This window comes from Grus americana, chromosome 3 (assembly GCF_028858705.1).
Source record: "Grus americana isolate bGruAme1 chromosome 3, bGruAme1.mat, whole genome shotgun sequence".
Taxonomy (NCBI): Eukaryota; Metazoa; Chordata; class Aves; order Gruiformes; family Gruidae; genus Grus; species Grus americana.
In genome coordinates, this window is record NC_072854.1 from 86,917,975 (window position 1) to 86,938,408 (window position 20,434).

A 20,434-nucleotide genomic window follows, 5' to 3' on the forward strand; every position below is an offset into this window, starting at 1 on the left:
CTCCTCTCTTACCCTTCAGTTCAGTGATATCATTATATTATATCACTGTCTGTGTTAAAACTGAACCATTTGTCCAGACCATAGTACATTAAAGCAGTAAGGAGGTTCTTTCCCTTCTCTGGGCTTTAGCCTAATCTTGGCAAAAATGCAAGACCCACAGTGAGTAATGCAAAAAGTTAATTTAGCTAGTGTTGGACATATAGGGAAAAGTGTAAGGACAGGAGAAGCACACCATGACACTACCTCAGAACGCCCTTGCAGCCTCCAGAGCCTTGTGCTGAGGCAATTCTTACGCCTGAGAGGGTGCCTGAGCATTTAATAGCCTTCAATAGATTCCATTCCCACCCACCACCCCCCGCCATGAATTTTCTAGTTCTGTTGTGCTGTTTAAACAGCTTATTTCTAAATAAATTTCTTTCTGGCACAACCCTCTTCACTTTGTTATGAATTCTCAGAAACCACATCCCAAAAGAAACAATTACCATACAAATATCTTATTAGGTCTAGTCTCCAGCTCTCCCTCGGGAATTAATAAAGATTAAGCCTGACACATTCGTATGACAGACGTGGAATATGAGGCTCAGAGTTCATAATAACCCCCCTCTACACTCTTCGTGATAGAAACCTCAGGATAGCTACTGTATTTTGAAAAATTAAGACGTGAAATGGAAGGGGAAGTTTTAAAAGAAAGTTAGATAAACATGTTAGGAATGAGAGAGGCCTAAGTAAAGTAGCTCTGAGGCAAGACAAGAGTTCCCTTCCACATTCCTGCTTCTATAACCCTATGGTGACTAGGTCATTATTATTCGGATTTGTTTCAGAAATAGCAAATAGCTCCTAAGGTCTTCAATTTCAGAAAACAAGTTCTACATCTCACAAAGTTGCAACTTTAAAAAACGGACCAAAAACCAGCAGAAATAAGTAATACCATCATCTGCTTGAAGGGGATTACAGTGACATACAAGAAAGCTTAGTGTCTGTCAGTATTTGCCACTAATACATTTAAGACATGTTGTATAGGCATAATAGAGGTAATTTACATTATATGAAAAACTTTGGTTAATTAAGAAAAACTCTGTTCTATTTTTAGTCAGAAGCATCCTTAAGCCGTATTGCTACTAAGAAGTCAGGAAATTATAAACGTAGCTCTACATCTATCAGTGTAGCTGCAATTATAACTGTTACATTTTATATAAGCCTTCTTCTTTAATATAACCCCCTTTCTTTTTTAAATCAAGTACCTGAATAAGATAAACAGATTAAAAGAAGTGGCAAAAGAAATAAAGCCATTAGAAGCCTGCCCTTGTCTCCTTGGCTTTTAGAGGAGTATGTTGAATTAACATCTAGTACGTGTTGCAGCTGAAAAGATCATTTGTACAGGCAGTTAGGAATAAGTTAGGCAAAGTCAGCCTACAGAAAAAATCAGCGAAGCCAACCCAGAATAAAACTGTCTTGCAGTTGAAAATTAATTTGCATTAGCATTAATGCTTGGGGAAAAAAATGTAATTTTTTTTTTAATTCAATTGCACAAGCGTGCTTGCTGACTGCCTTGGCAACAGCAGCCTGCACACACTCTTTGCACCTGCCCCGTCCCCACAAGGGTGGTTACTCTGACATAACCTACTGTATGGTATCTCTACAACCGTCCATAATAACCATCTACCACCGCAAAACTATCAAAATACGTAACTCCTGCATACTTGCATCCAATAACATAATGTCCCCCTCCTGAAGGACAAATACCCTTGTGACAACTGAGGACATGAGTGCAATAACCATCCTTTTCCTGACTTCTGGCAATTCTAAGTACCCCTTGCTTTCACGGCTTAAAAAATGGCACGTGGTCAAGCAATTGCTTGGCTCTAAATAGCTTCAGGGTGACCATGAAGACAGATAAAAAATCCCACTAGACATCTCCAAATTTTATCCTGAGGCATGCCTCAACTACTAGCTCAGGAACCTAATGGCCTGCTACCTAACAATATCTGCAACAGAGCAACTTCTTGAGGCACTTGATGTAAATCTGCACCGCTCTCAAAAGATCAGCGTGTTTCTCCCCTCACAATGGCCAGGAAACAGCTTTTTGTGTAGTGTTAATTTTCAGCTGCATCAGGTGGCAGAGCTGGTGGTACAAAGGAGAAGGTAGGATTGCGCAGCAGAGAAGAGGAAGGCCTGGACCACCTCTGGTCTCAGCAGCCCACCTTGGAACAGTTTAAGCTACCCGTGGAGCTGAAAGACAAAGCCGAGAGCAGTTGGATACCAACAGACAGAGCAGCCGCTTGCCAGTAGCAACTGCTACCTACTGACCAGGAGGAGAGCTTTTGCAAACTACCTGAGCAGAGCATGCAACCCTTAGGGAGATGCTGAATTCATCTCATTGAAGGTTAGTTATCTGAAAGGTCTATAGTAGCCATCAACCTAAAGTGGTTATCATCCATATCGCCTATTAAATGCATTTCTTAGGACAGGTTGTCACCTCTTTTGCAGGTGCTTGCTTCTCCACAAGGCTACATAAAGAGCTTATGGTATAGCAATAACTTACATGACCAAGAGGTGCTAAAGGTAGGAAAATCCACATTTCTGTGATGGCTTCCCTCTTCTAGGGAGTAGAGCCCAAACTGTTTCAGAAGTGACAAGATCCTTGTATGTAAGTTCAGACCCCTCAAGAAAATGTTCTGTATGATGAAGGATATGAGCGCTGGAGAAGCCAGTGAGCCAGGTTCCTGTCCATGCTGTTGTGACATGAGCACCTTTTGTCCGCTGCCCCATGTCGTGTACATGGTGGCCTCTGTCCCACTGCTGGACCGACAAGAGTTTTGCCTGGCCTGACCTTGAAACACAGAGGCGAAGGGTGATGGGACAGAACAAGGATTGCTGCCTAACACCAATCCAAACCATTCCCAAGCTGGCAATTTCAGGATGGAGTGGACAGGCACGCAGCTTCACAGCAAAGGATGCTACACCTTATTGGTCAACACTAATAAAAATAAGGACTGCATAAATATAGGAAAAGTTCAAACTGCTGAAAAGCAAGTGTCAGTCAGCATGCTATGATGGATAAAACTGAGCAGGCGTAGGCAGCTTCTGCCAAGGGTCTCCAGTTCCAGATAATGTCATTAAGGCAAGAAGTATTTTTCTGTATCAGTCGGGTCCTTTAGGGTCAGAAAACTGAGGCAGCAAACCCAAATGCATATACAAGTTGCCCGGCTTCCAGAAACAGCGCGGTGTCCCTGGCAATGGAGGAAGGCGTGTAGGCCAGGGCTCTGGCTGGGCCACCTTCCCTGTAGGAGACACTGGCAGGATACAAGGGAAGATACTCTGTCTGGGATGTGCCTCTGCTGGGCCAGCGGTAACCAGGGTTTAATCAAAGGTTGGTCCAGCCCTTGCGGCACATCCTGTTGGCGAGGCAGCGCGCACGTTTCAGCAGCTCTCACATTCCCTGTACTGTCACTCTCATAAACGTAACAGTACTGCACGTCTGCACAGCCTCATCCCGCTTTATCAACTCATGGGCTAAACCCCACATTTTAGCTAGCTAGAACTAGTTATCTGCACTTTTTATTGGAATCCAGGATGTGAAAAAGAACATCCCACTTTCCAGAGCCTTCGACACGCGTCAGGAGAAAATCAGCAAAAGTACGAGGCCTGCGCTGCAAGAGCCCTGCCCTCCCAGAGAGCTGGAGGGCATCACCCTGCACACACACACCCCCCCACCCCACACCCCCACACCCCCCCAGCATCTCAGTCCCTAGGGGCCAGGAGGGAGAGCCAGCTGCACCCCTCAGGCTGTCCCAAAGCGTCCTGTCAGCCACCCCTCTGCTTTGGGGCCAAGGAGGCTCCAGCTGAGGTGTCTTCAGCGCTCCCAAGGGCTGTCAGGCTGCCCTCTCGCTACTACTTCCACAAAGGGTGACAGACATTTTAGAGTGACTTCTAAAGCCGACGAAGCAGAACTGAGGTGCAGCAGTAAAGCAGACGAATGACTGAGTACCAAAGGGAGGGGGGAAAAAATAGGAATGTTACGTTTATTGCCAATGGGTATTTCAGTGTAATTTGTGTGATCTGGATATTTGGAAAAGGGATAAATGACACGTAGGGAAAACCATGCACTTCTCCTTAGCCTATTCTTGACTATCAGACAGAAGATGTTCTGTCTGTGTACTCTGCTCTCCAGCACCTTCATTCTAAAACCAATTTCAAAGCAAAAAAGATCCTTCCATTCTTCTTCTTCAAAATACAAACTTCTGCAGGCCAGGCCACCCCATCGGCAGTAAAAGCAGTGTCTATTTTTCACCACAGTGGCCTTGTTCACCTCAGACATATAAGCACGCTCCTGGGATTTCTCACTATATTCCTCAATGTTTGTCATTGCTTAATAAAATGCAATCACATTTTTTAAACCAACTAAGATAAAAAAAGACATTACAAACTTTTCCAAGAAGAGATTATGCCAGTAATTTTATCACATATTCTAGCAAATGTCCTATGTTTGCAGCACGACATACACAATATACATTAGCTTTAAACAGGCTAAACCACTCACAATTCAAGCGATGTTTACTGATCTTTTTAAATGTAAATGTATTGAATCAGTGTGTTCCAGGAATTCAGAGCATTGCCTGCAAAGCCTACAAAGATGATAAAACAGTGATGGATTGGGACTGTTGGGAAGGACTGAGACTTGTTTCTAATCCATCAGAGATTTCAAATAGCTTATGCAAACATACAGTAGCACTTTTCACCTAGTGATACATGAAAATTGATTATGTGTAACAGTACATTGTTTCCAAAATCCTGAACACACATAAGTAATAACAGAAAACTCAAATTGGCTTAAGTTTCAGTGTGTGAAAAAGAGCATTTTATTTAGCATGGGATTAAAAAAAACACATACAAAAATAATATTTAACAAAGTCTGAAGATATCTCATTCCTCCTAGGAAAGTAACGTGTTCCAAGACACACTATTTTTTAAATCAAAGAGCAATATTACACATCTCTCATCCTTGTTATACTTCATTGCTAAGACGGAAAAGGTCCTAAATTGAACGTACCCTGTAATTCATAACTTAGCAGGTAGAGACTTGTTTTCTTGCAGCAAAATGTATTTTTACAGTATCTTGCAGAACTACAAAACTCTGTCCTACGTTACTTCGCACTATTTACCTCTTCAGATATTACCACAGGTACAATTATGTACCTAAGGGATCACTTCCAGCATCTCTACCTGATTTAGCACAGGACTTACCCCTACTAAACCCCCTAGCGTTTTATCTAATTTAGTTGTAAATGTCCCACATGAGACCATTTTCAAGAACAGTTAATTTGAAATGATCTTCCTCCCCTCCTTCCCCCTGCCACCAGGATACTCTTCTCCCAGTTGCGCGTCCTTTTTTCCTCATCCCATTCTAGCACTCTGAGTCGCTTCCTGCCACACTGAAAATAACTATCATGCAGGCTACCTCCACCCAGTAAGGATCCCACAACCTCCTTCTCCCACTAGGTGTTACTCACTGAGTATGTTTACATCTCCTAGCACAGTTATTACTCTTTTAATGGCTCGGCTCAGACAGGCAGGGACCTAGGCCATCAGGCCGCCAGACTGCAGCAGGGCCTCACTTCGAGGATTTATGGTACGGCACTGAGCAGGAAGCTGGTTTCAAACCCGCGCTCAACCCGCTGTTCTGTGGCAAGGAGGAGTAGTTACGTCACTCTCCACACGCATAAAGGGCCGAGGACACGACATGGCACCGGCCTGTGAGGGTGCCAGAGCTGCCTGTCCCACAGCAGCCAACTGCACACCACAGCGGGGCGCCGGCGGCAGGCACAGGCGGGGAGGGGAGGGCCCGGCCTGCCCGGGCCCACAGCCTCCGTGGCCCTGGGCCCTCAGGGCGCTGCCGACAATCACTGCCGCGGGCGGCGGCGAGACCCAGGCGGCCTCTCCGGCTGGGTCACGTATATTTGCGCGGAAGAGCGGGAGCAACGAGGACCCGCCGCCGGGGACGGACCACCCGCGCCCTGCGGAGGCGCGCGCCCGGAGCGCGAGTGGGGGGGGGGTGGGCGGGGCGGGCGGGGCGGGCTGAGCGCCAGCGCCGCGCTCTCTCCCCTCCCCCCTCCCTCGCGTGCGTGCGTGCGTGCGCGCGCCCTGCTCCGTGACCCATTTCACTGAACAAAGGATTTTGCTGGAATCTCGGCGCTAGACCTAAAATGGCGCCGGCGCGTTCGCCCGCCCCCGCCCCCCCGCGGGCACCATAGAGATGGGGCGGGACGGGTCGGGTAGAGTGGCTCCTCCGCCTGCCTTCTCTACGCGGCCGTAGTCCGGCCTCGCTGGTGCGCGGCGGGGGGAAGGTGGGGGGGGAAGCGCGGGCCGGGGAAGGCGCTGTCACATCATGGCGGGCGAGGGCGACTCTGAGCCGAGGAAGGTAATGGGGGGGCGGCGAGGGGTTCTTCCCGCCCCGCACGCGGCCGTAGCCCTCCCCCCTTACCGGAGCGCGCGGGGCGCTCCCCCCCCTCCCCCCCCGGCACACACCACAGACACACACCGCCCCCCCGCCCGGCTTGAGGCGGGCGGCTGAGGGAGCCGTGCCTGTACGGTCCCGCCTCGCTTGGGCGGCAGGAAAACCCCCGGAGCGGCGACCGAGATGCGTCCCCGGCGGGTGGCAGGGCCGGGCCGGGTCCGTATGCCGCATAGACGCAGGGGGCCGGCGGTGCGTGGGGCTTTTCACGCGTTTTAAGGTTTCACCGTCCGCCCCGGCCGGGCGCTGGGAAGAAGAGGAGGAGGAGGAGGAGGAGGAGGAGGAGCTGTGCGGCTCCCCGCGCCCACGCGCGACAGTGCCCGCGAAAGCAGAGGGGGAGCCCCGCGCCGGGGACACGGGAGGTTCTCGCAGAGCAGTTGTGAACCCCCGCTGGGTTTGCTCCAGAGGAGATAATTGGGGAGCGATGCACGGAAACCGATGGCAGAACTGAGGCTCTGCGGGGCCAAGCGAGTGAGGTGGGGGGTTGTGTTTGTTTTTTCCACGGACCCCTCTTCACGGGTGAAACACTGTCGTGACACTTGAGCCTTTGTAACGCCAGCAGTTAGCAATGGTTAGAGTCATAACAAGTGATTTCAAGTATAGCAACAGGTGAAATACTATTTTAAAAGGATGCATCATGCTGCACGGATGTAGCAGGGATACCTTCTTCGCCAACAACAGCAACGTATCGAGTGACCTCTTCCATATGAGAGTACTTGAAATTACTCATTAGGAGATTAGACGAACATAGACCAAATCCTTTTTGTCTCACTCGTACATGGGGATTATGTGGAAACAGCTGATGGTGTCCATAGGGAACATCGATCAAATTATTGATGGGGATTTCCATACTTGCATATAAATCCAGCTGTTGTCAGATGTGTTCCAGAATGACTTGTCTCACACAGTTGTCAGCCCTCAACAAATAGTTTGTCTGAGTAGAACAGCTTTACAAAAAAAATCATTTTAAAATCACCTTTCACGATTTTAGTTGATACAGTTGCACATTTGATACTTAATGGTCTAAGGGTTTAAACACAGTAGAATGAAGATGAATTCTTGCACCATCCCTACCAAATTAATAGCAGAAAGATGTGCAGATGTCACTACACTGCAGCCACCATAATGCTCTCCCATGTCATCTTGAGGCCTTTTTACAGGTATTATCTCACTCCTGCTTGTGGCATCAACACACATTTGCAGGATGTTTGTCAGGTGGGAAATAGGAGGTGTATTCAAGTTAGAAAACTTGGATTATGCAGAAGCCAGTGTAGGCATCTCTGAAATGAAGAACATATTTGTCAGTTCACAGTTGGGTTTATGAATGCCACATGTAATTACCATTTCAAAATTAAATAGAAAACTGATAGATAAAAGCTAGGGTAGGTTATAGATGTGAGACAGAGTATGAAATGGTGTGAATAATTTTTTACCAGTAGGTTCATTTAAAAACTTACATGTTGTATATAGAAGAATTTCTGTGCACAGCCCCTGCCTATACATAAGATTAGGTTAAAAATTACTGGCTTATAAATTGTTTTAGTCAATGTTCAGTATAAGGTTCTCTACTACATGCACATTTTCTAGTAATTTCACTTTTTTTTGAAGCACGTTTGCCTTTTCAGATGTTAAAATTACGTGGCATAACTAACCAAGTAATTGATTGTAACCTAACCTGTTTGTTGCAATGCATGTTGGTTTTGAACACAGATCCTGGCTGCATTCTTAAGGGTTTTTTCCTTTCCCTTTTTGGGGAATGTAAAGGAAAAAAGAGAAATAGTTCTTCAATAATATTCAATAGAAAGGGTGGATCAAAAGTTCTGTACATAATGATGTTGCCTAAATCAATAGTTAACTCTTCTGATATGTTCCTGATACAGCTGTGCATCTTCACTTTAGTTCAGATATAACCCTGGAAGTAGGAAATCCTCCGATGGTTATTTTTGACTACCAAGATAACAAGTCAGTTTTACAATGGATTTGGCATCATAGACTTCTGCAAAAGTAATTTTTTTTTTAAATTTATGGTGTGTCTTTTTTTCTTGCAGTCCTTTAAACTCCTAGGATTTCTTGATGTTAAAAGTGTCCCATGTGCACGAGAATCAGTGCTCTATGGCTCCCTGGGATCTTTAGTTGTGGGTCTTGGACATTTTTTAGCAACTAGTAAGTACTTACTCCTTCTGGTTTTTATATATTTATTTGCAAGGAAAAAATAATTCCTATTTGCTGTTAGGTTTTATTAATAATAGGAAGTCATCCAAGGTTTTTTCTCTTTTTTTTTTGAGGATTTTTGTTTTTCTTTCAGGTAGAGTTAGAAGATCTTGTGACTTTGCAGTTGGTGGCTTTATTTGCACAATGTTAGGATACTGGTATGTAATACACTTCTTCAATTTTGACAGACCTATGTTGGCTGCTTTGTACAACGTGATCTCCATGTGACCTTTCACACTGTTTTTGAAACTCCATAAAAAAATTCCCTAGCAAAGTGTCCTCTTCCCTCTTCCCAAAATATTTCTTTTTTTTTAAAGGAAAACAGTTCAATGCCTTTGAATTTTTATGTTAATAGATTTTTTAAAGTTGGTATTGTTTCTTGAATCCTAAGAGATCTAACCACCCGGTTATTTCTGTCTGTCTTAATTTCTTTTTTCCATCACATATGCCATCCTTCTGTCCTAATTATAAAGGCAACATACTAACTGGTCATGAAATTAAGATCCAAATTATAGAAATTAGCATTTTCCATTGGGCTTGCATATCCCACTCCTCAGTGGCTGCATAATGTTTGCCTTAAAGAAATAGCAGTTACCCTAGTATTTTCATTATGCATCATTTCATAATGATTGCTACTAGCATTATTATATGTGGCTTCAGCTTTTCAAGTGGCTGAATAACTCCGGATTCGATGCTGTCACTCATCTAAAGCAGGGAATCCTGTTTTCTTGTCATCCCCTCCTCTAGGTTTTACTGCAGGTACAATTTGGCCCAACACAGGATCCGGCAAAGAATGCTTAAAGAAGGAATGAGAAACAAAATTTTATTCGAAGGCAGTTCTCTTGATCCAGAAAGAAAACAAACCAGCAGTGAAAGAAGCGATTCATAGTCTGCTATAGAGGAATCTGTGGTCTAATACAGCTTTGGAGAAGGCGATCCAAAACCGGCAGTTTTCCCTGTAAACGTGTGAGGTACCTAAAACTGATAAATCATGCTGGTTTTCGTAGCAAATCTGAGCAAGAAATTCATAACAAATCTGTTAAGTCAGTATACAAGCCTTTCTTTGTTCCCTGTCTGTATGTATGTATGTGTGTGACTATGTACACAGTTAGGAATGACATCCTATTAAACATCTGGGAACTGATGTGTTCTGCTACAGGGTCTCAGAGGATTAATGACAGCATTTTGGGACTGCTCTAACTGCCATTATAAACAGAATGGTTCAGTTTAGTAAAGTTGTAATTGCATCTCATTTAAATACAGGAAAATACTTTCATCAGCTATTCTCTGGGTAAATGTATCCTTCAGTGCTACTGTTAATCATGCTGTTTGTAAAACAGGAATATTTAAACAGTTGGTGAAGGCTTTGCTTGTGCAAGATGGGTGATACCAGTAGCCTTTGTAAGATTTCGGCTGCAGAATAACTTCAGATAATTTATATACACTGTGAAGATGAAGGATTTCCATTTCTGTTCTGTGCAAAACTAAGAATAAAATCACACTTCAGGAGCAGTCTAAGCTATGAAAGTAACTCATCTTTTTTACTTGGTTAAAAATCTTGCTTTTCTGTTTAAGACATTTCCTTACAATTGGTGGAATAATAGTTTACATTATTCATGAGTAGCAATGGTCAGTAGATTATTTTTTTTTAAAAAGGCACGTTCTACTTGTATATTTCGCTGTACATTTTCAGTTAAAAGAAATACCACTATATCATTTCAAGGAAACTATCTTGTTCGGAAATACAGCATTAGATCTACTTGCATATTGGTAAAAAGATGAGTGATGGCATAACATTCCTTGCTCACTCCTGTCTACACCAGCGACACAATGTATTTACTTTTTTCACAAAATTATGTGTAGTACATTATGCCGTGAGCACTTTTTTGGGCTAAAGGCATTCACTGAGCAAAACCCCACCCCCCGTAGTCTGAGAGAGTTTGCGATCTATTGTTAACTCAGGTAGGTGGGGGGAGGTTTGGGAATCCAGATGTAAACAGCAGCATTGCTCCATTTATTTAATTTGGAAATATACATGAAAGCACTAAACAAACATTACACTAAGATAATTAAACTTTTACCCTCTGGATTAGCCTCTTAGAAGAAGAAAACCAACCTGTATTCTCTGCTTCGTTTTTTTCCTCTACTCCTCCTCTTTCTTCTGGAGGAAACAATACGTTTTGTGGAGGACATTCAGTTCAATGAGTTTTATATAAAAAGTCTCCAGAAAACTTGAGCTAGCACAGTGAAAGACTTTCTGTCCTTACTGCAAATTCTAAACTCAGCAGTTAAGCGGTAGCTAACTAATTCAGAAGAGAAAAATGTTTCCCCTGGTTCTGTGCTGGGGCCGGGGGGGGGGGGGGAGGGCGAGAGGGAGGGAGGCTCCCTCTCTTTGGAAGGGGCAGGAGGTGTTACCTCGAGAAGCCCTCGGAGCGGCAGTGGGAAACTGAGTGAGCCATGAGCAAGGGCTCGGCCAGCTCCTATTTTAATACATGGTTGAGTTCTTTCCTATCTGACCTAAGAAAAGGAACTGCAACCTAAGCAGGGGATCTTTTGGCTGCCAGGGCAGAGTTCAGCTGGGGAGTTAGGAAACAAAAGCATGTGGATGAAAATGTACTCTTTGGCAAAGAGCAGTTGTGGAGAGAGAAGAGAATGCTGGTTTGTACTGATAGGAAAGAAGTTGGCATGCGCGTAATGGCATCCTTCAAAATGCACAAGTACTGGGACTGCCTTGAGAAAAGACCAGAAGCATCACGATACTGTGTAAATGAAAAAGTTGGGGGAAACCTGCAGCATTAGATCCTCTCCTGTGTTAATTGGTGTTGGTTTAAGCTACTACATTTTAGGATATTAGCTCAATAGCAGCTTAACTACAGTATTAGCAATTCTGGCCAAATAACTACGAAATTCTAGATGTACCTGCATTGCGTAGATAACTGATCTAATACTTCTGCCTTGCTGTGCAAAATGTAAAATGAGTATGCCAGATGTTAACAGGAAAATAGGGAAAGAGGCAATATGCAGGCAGGCTGGCCGGCACACTTGAGCTTTGTTACCGAGTAAAAGTTGAGGTGGAATTGAGCTAACCCAAAGTCGGAGCCGTTGCTGTGAGGAGGACTTGGTGACATGGGGGGAGGGTCTGCAGAAGCAGAGGGAAGAATGCTCCCGCTTGAACGTGGGGAGGGGGAAGAAAGAAGTCTGAGATAATTCCTCAAAGCGCCACAGCTGCTTCTGCGCCAGCTATGGAAAGCGGGTTAGAAGTGACTGATGGGTTACAAACCCCTACTGAAAGCATAAGCGACAGGACAGACCCCCAAAATCTCAAAGCTATTAGTTGTCAGAAATCAGGATACATACACAAGGAAATAAAAATTGTAGTCACTTAATAGAAGTAATTTTAACATTTGAAAAAAAACCTCCTAGCTATTTTTTAAAATTAGTGAACTGTGTCCCTATTAATGCTAATTTTTTAAATCTAAGTCATTGCTGGAAACACATAGCATGCATCTGTATTGTATTATCGAACTTGCTATCTAATCACAGATGTGATAGTTCTTGCTTTATCGAGTTTCAAAATATTCCTCAAATTAAAACTTACCAGACAGTTACTAGAAAGGAAGACAAATAGTAATTTTGAAGATGTTTGGTATTCAGCCCTCTGAATGAGCCTTGAAAAGGAGACTGAAGTATAGCAACTTTAAGCTATGAAGTTGCTAAAATCCTGTTTATTGTACTGATAGTTAACGTGGCTTGGTCCCTGAACGCCGACTAACAGGCACGCTTAGTGTTTATCCCTGAAGTTAGCAAAATCCTCCCTTAAAGCAACCTAAGCCACCACCAAAACAAACGGGTGCCTTTACGCGCCCCATCCGCTCCTCCCGCAGTAGAGATGCCCTTGGGGAAGGCGTTTGCCAGCCCCCTCTGGCCACATGTGGTGCAGATGCGGGGCTCCGGACAGCGACCAGAGCGCACAGGCACACATCCTCCGGGCCTTTCGGGGAAGAAAGTCACCGCCGAGGCCGCAGGCAGAATGGGGCAATCTGAGGTTAATTGCCAACTCCCTTATTAGAGGGCAGTGTGATCAGATCACCTCTGCCCTTCGGCGCCTTTCACTAAAGCCAACGTAAGGCTTCGGCCGTCGACAGCAACAACGGGCTCAAAGCCCAAGAAGTGTTTTGAAGTTGGCAGCAGAGGCAGTTACAGCTGTCATCCCAAACTCATCCTTTACATCTTCACCCAAGCAGAGGTTTTTGGGAGATGGTGTTGGCGCCACCTTCTCGCCGCATTTTGCAGGCTTCTGGGCTACTTTGCGTGTCGCCTCCCGCCCCGGATCCTAGGGGATCTGCAAGGAAGGGTTGCCTCCTGTCATTCACAAACCAGTCTGGCTTTTGGTAGGGTGTGGGGTTTTTTTCGGGGGGGGGGGGGGGGTGGGAAATGCATTTGTTATTTGTGGTGTAAGCAACCTGGGGAACAATAAATTACTGTGTGAACTCAGTTGTAATGAGCTCCTAAGTGAAAGATTTTCCTCAGTTTAGTAGGCTAATTCCCATACGTCTCTCATTCCTCTATCCAGGCATTTAGCTCAAGAGCACAGTCGTTACCAGTGAAAGTTGGTTGGTTTGCTCCATTTAAAGTTTGAAGTAAGTATGTTGTTATTGCCTTGAAAAACTGGGCAAAACAAAGGTTTTACAGTATGTTCAGGTGCTCAAGAAGATGATGCTTTGATTTTTTTTTTTAAATTTAAAGAACCAAGAATTAATTAAATGTCAGAAGTGGAGCTGAGTTTTAGTTAATGTGACTCAAGGCCTTGGAACATACACCCTTCTTGCTCTTAAAATGGATGAGATGATTGTAGGCCCCCATGTTTTCATGCGCTCTCTTTTTCTGCGTGCAGCTCATTGTTTGCCTGAGAGGCACCCAGCAGTGGTTCCTGTGGGAATAGGTCACAGCATCCCTCTATCTGCTTGTTTTAAAGATTAAGAGCAGTTCAGTTCTGAGGAGGATATTTTAATCCTTCCACCTTCTGTCATCTGTCATGAGCAAGACTGCGTCAGAGCCCTCAGCTTTCCTGAACATGCCAGGAGCCCACTGGCGCTACATAAAATGTACCGTGGGAGCAGACAATTACCACTGCAGGGCTCTTTCTTTATAGGCTGGCCACAGCTCCAAAAATACCCAGCCTGGGTATTATGGTGATATATCTAGCAGAACCAAAGATTCCCCCTCCCTGTCTTAATGCTCGGAAGAGAATTAAACACGTGCTTTGCTTAGTTTTTAAACTCCTTGTTTATTTTGTCAAATGCTGTTACAAAGAGCAGCAGGTGCACTCTCAGCCAACGTGGCTGCTCTCCTTGGAAAACAGATCCTCATCTCTCCTGTTGATGGCGAATGGCTTGTGATCAACTCCAGTGATCACAGTGTGCAATTATCCATGAGATGTTGTGGCCTTCAAGTCCTCATATATGTGCATGGCAGGTTTGTGGAGCTTTACAATCTGGCTGATATTCATGCATTCCATCAACCAGGTCAACTGTTGTTGCCACCTTTACCTTTGCCAGGTGGCCAAACCCAGTGAGAGAGATGTTTCTCCACCACCTCATCACTGTGACACGTTGCACCAGATGCTGTGGAAACGGGATGAGAGATCCACCCAGCCCGTTTGCCCGTGGCTTCTCCTGAGCAAATTTGCAGTCAGGGTGCCCACAATCCCAGCCATCAGAACATTTAGGATACGTTACCTCAGCACTTAAAGAGAAGCTAACATCCCCTTCCCTGTGAGGAAACATTCAGGCTCTGGATGAGATAGTAGCAGCATCGCTGAAGATGTAAAGCCAGTAGCTCATTGACTATTGGGCAGATGATACATCATCACAACCAGCAGTTGCAGAAGTTCTTCATGGAGCCAATACAGAGCAATAAAAATTTCCAATGGCCTGTTCCTCAAAATAGAGGAGATGATACTCTGTTCAGGCACCCCAAAGAAATCTGGAACTACGAGAGATTATCACATGCTATGCTTATGACGCATTCGTCCAACATTTACAGCCCTGGAGGGTCACCCTGAGGCAGCATGGGAAGGCTGTGACAGAACTTGTTTGACTTGGTTTCTTAACTCTGATAGTATCCAAGTGCCACGTTCTTCACTCTCCGCCTACTCAGACACCCAGATGGATAAAAAGAGCTTAGCCCTTTCCTCCTAAGTCTCACAAAGTTCTCTTGAACCACTGATGCAGAAGGCTTCTTACCCCTGCTAACAAGGACGATGGTCCTCTCAATCCCCAAAACCAGTCACCATCCACCATTTCTACTCAGCATTTTTTTATATCACCATTCAGCCTTCTACTGGGGACACCATACTTTGGCTTGTACGCCTCCATCACCCACATGTGCGCTCTCAAGATCATCTAAGAGATGCATCTGTCAAGCATCTAAGCGGGTCACGACATGGCCAGCAAGCCACCACCTCAGCATAACGTTCAGTTCAAGCAGAGCGAAGGATGCCTGCTTGCACGCTGACGGACGCACACACATGCAGCCATGCTCCTTGCACTTGAGCAACGCTCCGTCTCTGAGAACCGCAAGGCTGTGAGATGCCACAAACCACAGCCCTGTGTTAAATCACATACTCCTGTTATGGCAGCAAACCTGACAAAACTCAGAGGAGTTATATCAGCAACACCGTCCATCTGGTGGCCTCCAGTGGGATCCACACGAACTGGAACGCTTCAGGTACAGCTACCATTCGAGGAGGAGCCCATGCACTCCCTCCTTTCCCCTGCCAGCCTTTTGGCTGGTGTCAGCAGTGTGATTTTCAGTGGTTTGTTCGGGAACTGGAGAAGGATACCTACACAGAGCACTTGCTGGCTAATACACCTTTCAAGGCAGTAAGTGCCTATAAAAGCAAGCTCATTCCTGAAAACTCCTCTGTTTTCTAGTGCTAGGATCTACTGAAATCAACCGTTGGTGTCTCGTTTCCCTTCCATGGGTGTTTCCTTAAAGGAAAAAAAAATAAAAAAAGGACTGGCCAGCTGCCAAGTTGTGGAGGCATTATAAATATCCCCGGGCTGCGCCAACGCCGTGGCCAAAGCAATAGCAGCAGCCCCCTCCCGAGAATGTCCAGCAGCCGACAGGGAGGTGTTGCTGTTTTGGAAGCATCTCCCGGCCTCCACCTTCTTCTCCACCGCCAAGCAGACCGTGGAGTTTCCTCAACGCTGATCAGGGCTGGGCTGCAGACCAGAGTGTGATTCCTTCCACCTCCTCCTTTCTTTCAGAGGAAGCAGCTCCTACCGTGGCTACTTACGGGAGCCAGCCGGTCGGCTCGAGTGCTGGCAGCCCGCATGGCGCTTGGTGGCCCCCACTCCAGGCAGGAGAAACTTCCCTTCTCTCTGCTAGAAAGGGGCAGGCAAGTTCATACAAAACCTACGACTGAAGGAATGTCTTAGGTCTGGAAACCAAATGAGTTTTGTGACATCTAAGTGTTGCACTCTCTGATATGTAAATAGTGAAATTGTTCTTATTGCACTATCACAGCTGCTTTCTCCGAGGTCTCTCAAAGCAAACAGGGGGAATGCACAAGATATTTAACTTGCACAAGTAATTTATGTCTCATATTTCTGAGATGCTTGGCTTACTATTTAACAATTTAATACATTATCTTTTTAAAAAATTATTATTAGAGGGTAGCAGTTTGCATAATAAAAGCATACACATGAGGCTGGGAAGCAGTTAGCTGAATAGCCGCCCTGCTGAAAAGGACATGGCTTACAGTGGACGCCAAGTTGAGCATGGGCCAAGAGAGTGTTCTCATTGCAAATAAGGCAAGCCAGAGTCTGGGCTCTATCAGGAAGTATGTGGCCAACAAATCAAGGGACGCACTTTTCCCCTGGTACGTGACCCTGCTGAGGCAGCACGTCCAATATTGCTGTCCAGCTTTGGGCCTCTCGGTCAACAAGGATGTTGAAAATCTGTAGAGGCTCCAGTGAAGGGCTCCCAAGGTGGTCAGGGAGCTCAAGTGCATGTCCCCTGGAACAAAGGTGGAAGTAGTGGGACTTAGTCTGTGGAGGAGAAGGCTGTGGGGTGACCTAATAACCACCTCATATTATCTGCAGAACAAAGATGGAGCCAAACTCCTTATGATAGTTGCAGATGATGGGGCAGGGGCAATGGCCACAAACTCTAGCTTGGGAGCCTCTGGCCAGGCAGCAGGACAAACCATTTAACCACGAGGGCAGTGCAGCACTGGAATAGGTTACCCTGAGAGGTCATGTAACTTCCACCCTGGGAGATTTTTCAAGCTTCATCAGACAGAGCCCCAGCTGCCCTGAGTACTGGTGCCAGTCCTGCTGCAAGTGGGAGGCTGGGCTACATCTCCAGAGGGCCTTGCAAACAATAGTTCTGTGATACTCTGACCTATTGAGAGATGGAGAACCCACAAAAACCTGGGGCAGAAAAAGCCCAGTGCGGTGCAGACAACCACCCACACAGAACATCCCGTTTTGCTTTCAGGAATTCATTCCCCACTGCTGCAGTGCTCCCAGGCTGGGCTGGAGGCCCCACAGCACCCTAGGTGCTCCGGCAGCAGCAGGGAGCGTGAAGGAGAGACGACAAAGTGTGCACAAGGTAGAGGTGCCAGGCTCTGGGTATGCAGCTCTGCTGCTCGCAACCTGCACGCCATGCTGCATGTGGACTCACCTCTGCTAGCTCAACTATTTCCAAATCTTGTTTCTCAGCATGATCTGAGCAAACCCCAAGTGTCATTTCTTTCAGAAAAAAATGTTACAATAACTCCATCCAACAAGGCTTACTCATTTCCTCTTCCCCATCTCTTACTACCTTCTTACCACAAAGACAAAAGTCCTATTATAGTACACTGGCTTATCTTATCAACTTGCTCAACAGCCCCACAAAGCTGAAAGTTCAGCAGAGACTAAAGACGACACTCAGACCAGAAAACACACACTTGCATTTTTACATCACATTAGTTATCAGAGGTGTCCTAGTAAGCAGCTGTCCGATCCTAGCTGAGGGAGAATTAACACCAAGAAAAAGGAGTACCCTTCCAGTCCTTGTGTGCTAACCAGGCAGCAGATCCCCCAATCGTTACTTAGTGTAAATTGCGTCTGCCCTTGCCTACCAAGTGGTAACGTTTTTCTAGCATGAAAAAGTTTGAAGGAAAAATTGCCTGAGCCGTCTTACCCATAGTTTCCATTTCAGTAACTTTTAAGACCAAAATTACTCTGCAGATCAGAGGTTGTCTACTAAACTAGAAAAGAGAACAAAAAACTTGCTCTAAAGTAATGCTTGTGTATCAAGTCACCCGAGTAATTATATTGCAAGTTTTTTACATTTGCCTTTGTTTTTTTCTCTTTTGATTCTGACAATGTGTTAAGCATTTAGCATCTTTTTTAAGCTACGGCTGAGCTTACGTAGCAATTGATTCATCGCTGAATCTTCCTGCTGCTCCCAGTACTGGCAGAAAGACAAACTAAGGCAAGAGTCCCATCCAGATTAATTGCTGGCCGAGTCCCGATTGCAGCCGATTCCCTACAACAGCTACCTCTGGAGAGGCCCACGGCTCTGGAAGAGACGGCTCGTGCCTCTGTCACCGAGCAAAGCTGCACAAAACTAACTGCTAATCTGCTGTTAAGATAGAGAGAGGCCTCCTCGCCCCCTCCGCCTACGCGGAGCGGCTTTGCCTAGGGTGAGGTGAACTGTGTGCGCGAGAGGTGCTGCTCTAACTTCACCACAGCCAGTTTGTTAACACCGGAGTTACAAAGCTGCTCTTCTGAATTTCCGCTTTCCTCTCGGCGGCTTTTTCTGACATCCTGGAGCTCTCCCCCTCCTCTGCAGCACTTCAGGCTGAGGTGGCTCCAGACATACTTACTCCTGCCTTACTAGTTCACAAGTACAGTATATGCACACTTCTTCCCTTGGGAGAGACCAGCCCCTGGCAGTCAAACCTCTGCAGAGGGATTAAAGTACCTGTCTCTCTGTAACTCAGTTTGATTTCTTGTGGCTTAGTTTGAGGTTGCATTTTTAGAAAGCACTAGCATAGTTTTCCAAAAGGTCATGAACAAGGAAGCCTCTGAATGATGACTTCATTGCCTGTTTCTAGTAAAAAAATTGGTCAAGCATTGTCAGAGATTTAAAAAAACCAAAACCAACTAGTGGCTTATACAATGAAGAATTTTTTTTAATGCAAGTGGCAAGGACTGCACCTGGCATTGCCAGAACACGGGTTTAATTCCTTCTGCCATCAGAAGAATTGGGCAGAATTTCTAAAAATGTCTTCTCTGATCAAGAATTATTCTGCAATAGGCATGGAAAGGAACTCATGTACAGGTGCCACTTTGGTTGAACTCCTACACGCACACTGCAGCATTGCCGAGCGCTCCCCATGCAGCGCAGCAGCAGTGTGGCACGCTACAAGGGCCAGCACTTGACAGCGGAGCCAGGTTCGGGGACAGGGATCTTTTAAGCACCCAGAACAAAAGCCAGGCCCCAGTGTCCCACACGCAGGCGTCCATTTATAAAGTCCATTTACTCTCAGAGCGCCCAGGGCACAGCCCCTTGCCAATAGCACAGCATGTCAGGTCAGCACCTCCATTTACACTGCACGTATCCCAGCAAAGGCAGAAATACAACTGGAGTATGTTTTTGTTTTCTTTTGAAATGGGAACTTCCTCCCAAGACACCCAGCACAGACCTGCCTTGAGTCTGTGTCTACGCACGCATGGCCCCATCCTACAACCCGTGGCGAGATGAGAGATGTCAGCATCTTCAGCAGCCAGGGCTGCAAGGAGAGTTCCACCAGCAGCAGCGGTGCTGATGCTGCTGCCTATAGCCTCACAGACACCACCTGCCATGCTCCTGCTGCTACCAAACCAGCTCCAAAGCTCTCCAGGTTTGTACTCCATTAGAAACCCCCCCTTAATTAGAAAAAGCAAACCCAGTTTGTACTCCATGAGGAAAGGATTCCCAAACACGAACCCAAACCCCACATTGCATGTCACTAGCACCTGCACCACTGCCACGGCTGCTCTAACACGGGTGCTTTTCCCCATGTAAACAAGTCCTTGTAAGCTGCGAGAAGTTCCTCAACATCACGGCTCAGCCCTCTCACAGCAGTAACGTACAGCTGTGCTTTCCTCACGCTGCCATAGCCATCAGCTGCATCTTCTATTACCCTTTTTTAAACACAAACTGCAAATTAACATGTTTTAATATTAGTGATTTTCTAGCTAATGGCTTTTCTATACAAGCCATTTTCACAGGGCAAAATAAATCCCTTCTGTAGGGCTAATCAGGGCCAAGGTAACTGGAGGGAACATCTCTCCTTTGCAAGCGTGCCCAGGCTGAAGGCACAACCTCCTGCAAGGGCTGCTCTCTGCTCTGCCAGGCACAGCGGGCAAGTCCTGTCCCTCCTGCACCCCCCGGGACCTACGCATGCTCAGCGGGGCTCACGGTGATGATGAACCTTTTTTGAATGCCATACCTCAGAATGCAGGCAGCTGAACTCATCAAACCAGCTGCTCCCATACAGGAGTATTTCAGTAGAAACAGATACTCCTTTTTCAAGTGTAAGACAGGTGAAGCACTTCCTCTCTTGTGTGGCTTTTTCTAACACCATACATTGAAGAATTTAAAACAAAACATCCCAGACTTTTGAATTAAAATACAAGCTTTACAACCACATAGTAAGTGTAAGCTCTT

The 20,434-nt window shown here is 45.8% G+C and overlaps 1 protein-coding gene across 1 annotated transcript; it reads left to right on the top strand.

Annotated features, from left to right (window-relative positions):
- Window positions 1–6,083: 6,083 nt before the first annotated feature.
- Window positions 6,084–10,249, top strand: LOC129205242 (cytochrome c oxidase assembly protein COX20, mitochondrial). The gene is made up of 4 exons (XM_054822456.1): window positions 6,084–6,418; window positions 8,560–8,674; window positions 8,817–8,880; window positions 9,470–10,249. Exons 1-4 carry the CDS (start codon window positions 6,386–6,388, stop codon window positions 9,609–9,611), a joined length of 354 nt encoding a protein of 117 aa, XP_054678431.1. The 5' UTR covers window positions 6,084–6,385; the 3' UTR covers window positions 9,612–10,249.
- The last annotated feature ends 10,185 nt before the right edge of the window (window positions 10,250–20,434 follow it).

What these genes read in the sequence shown, in the direction of transcription:
- LOC129205242 (XM_054822456.1), top strand. Translation starts at nt 6,386, where the DNA reads ATGGCGGGCGAGGGCGACTCTGAGCCGAGGAAG. An exon ending in TGGACATTTTTTAGCAACTA is followed by an intron (nt 8,675 to 8,816) that starts GTAAGTACTTAC and finishes TTTTTCTTTCAG; the next exon opens with GTAGAGTTAGAAGATCTTGT. An exon ending in TGCACAATGTTAGGATACTG is followed by an intron (nt 8,881 to 9,469) that starts GTATGTAATACA and finishes CCCCTCCTCTAG; the next exon opens with GTTTTACTGCAGGTACAATT.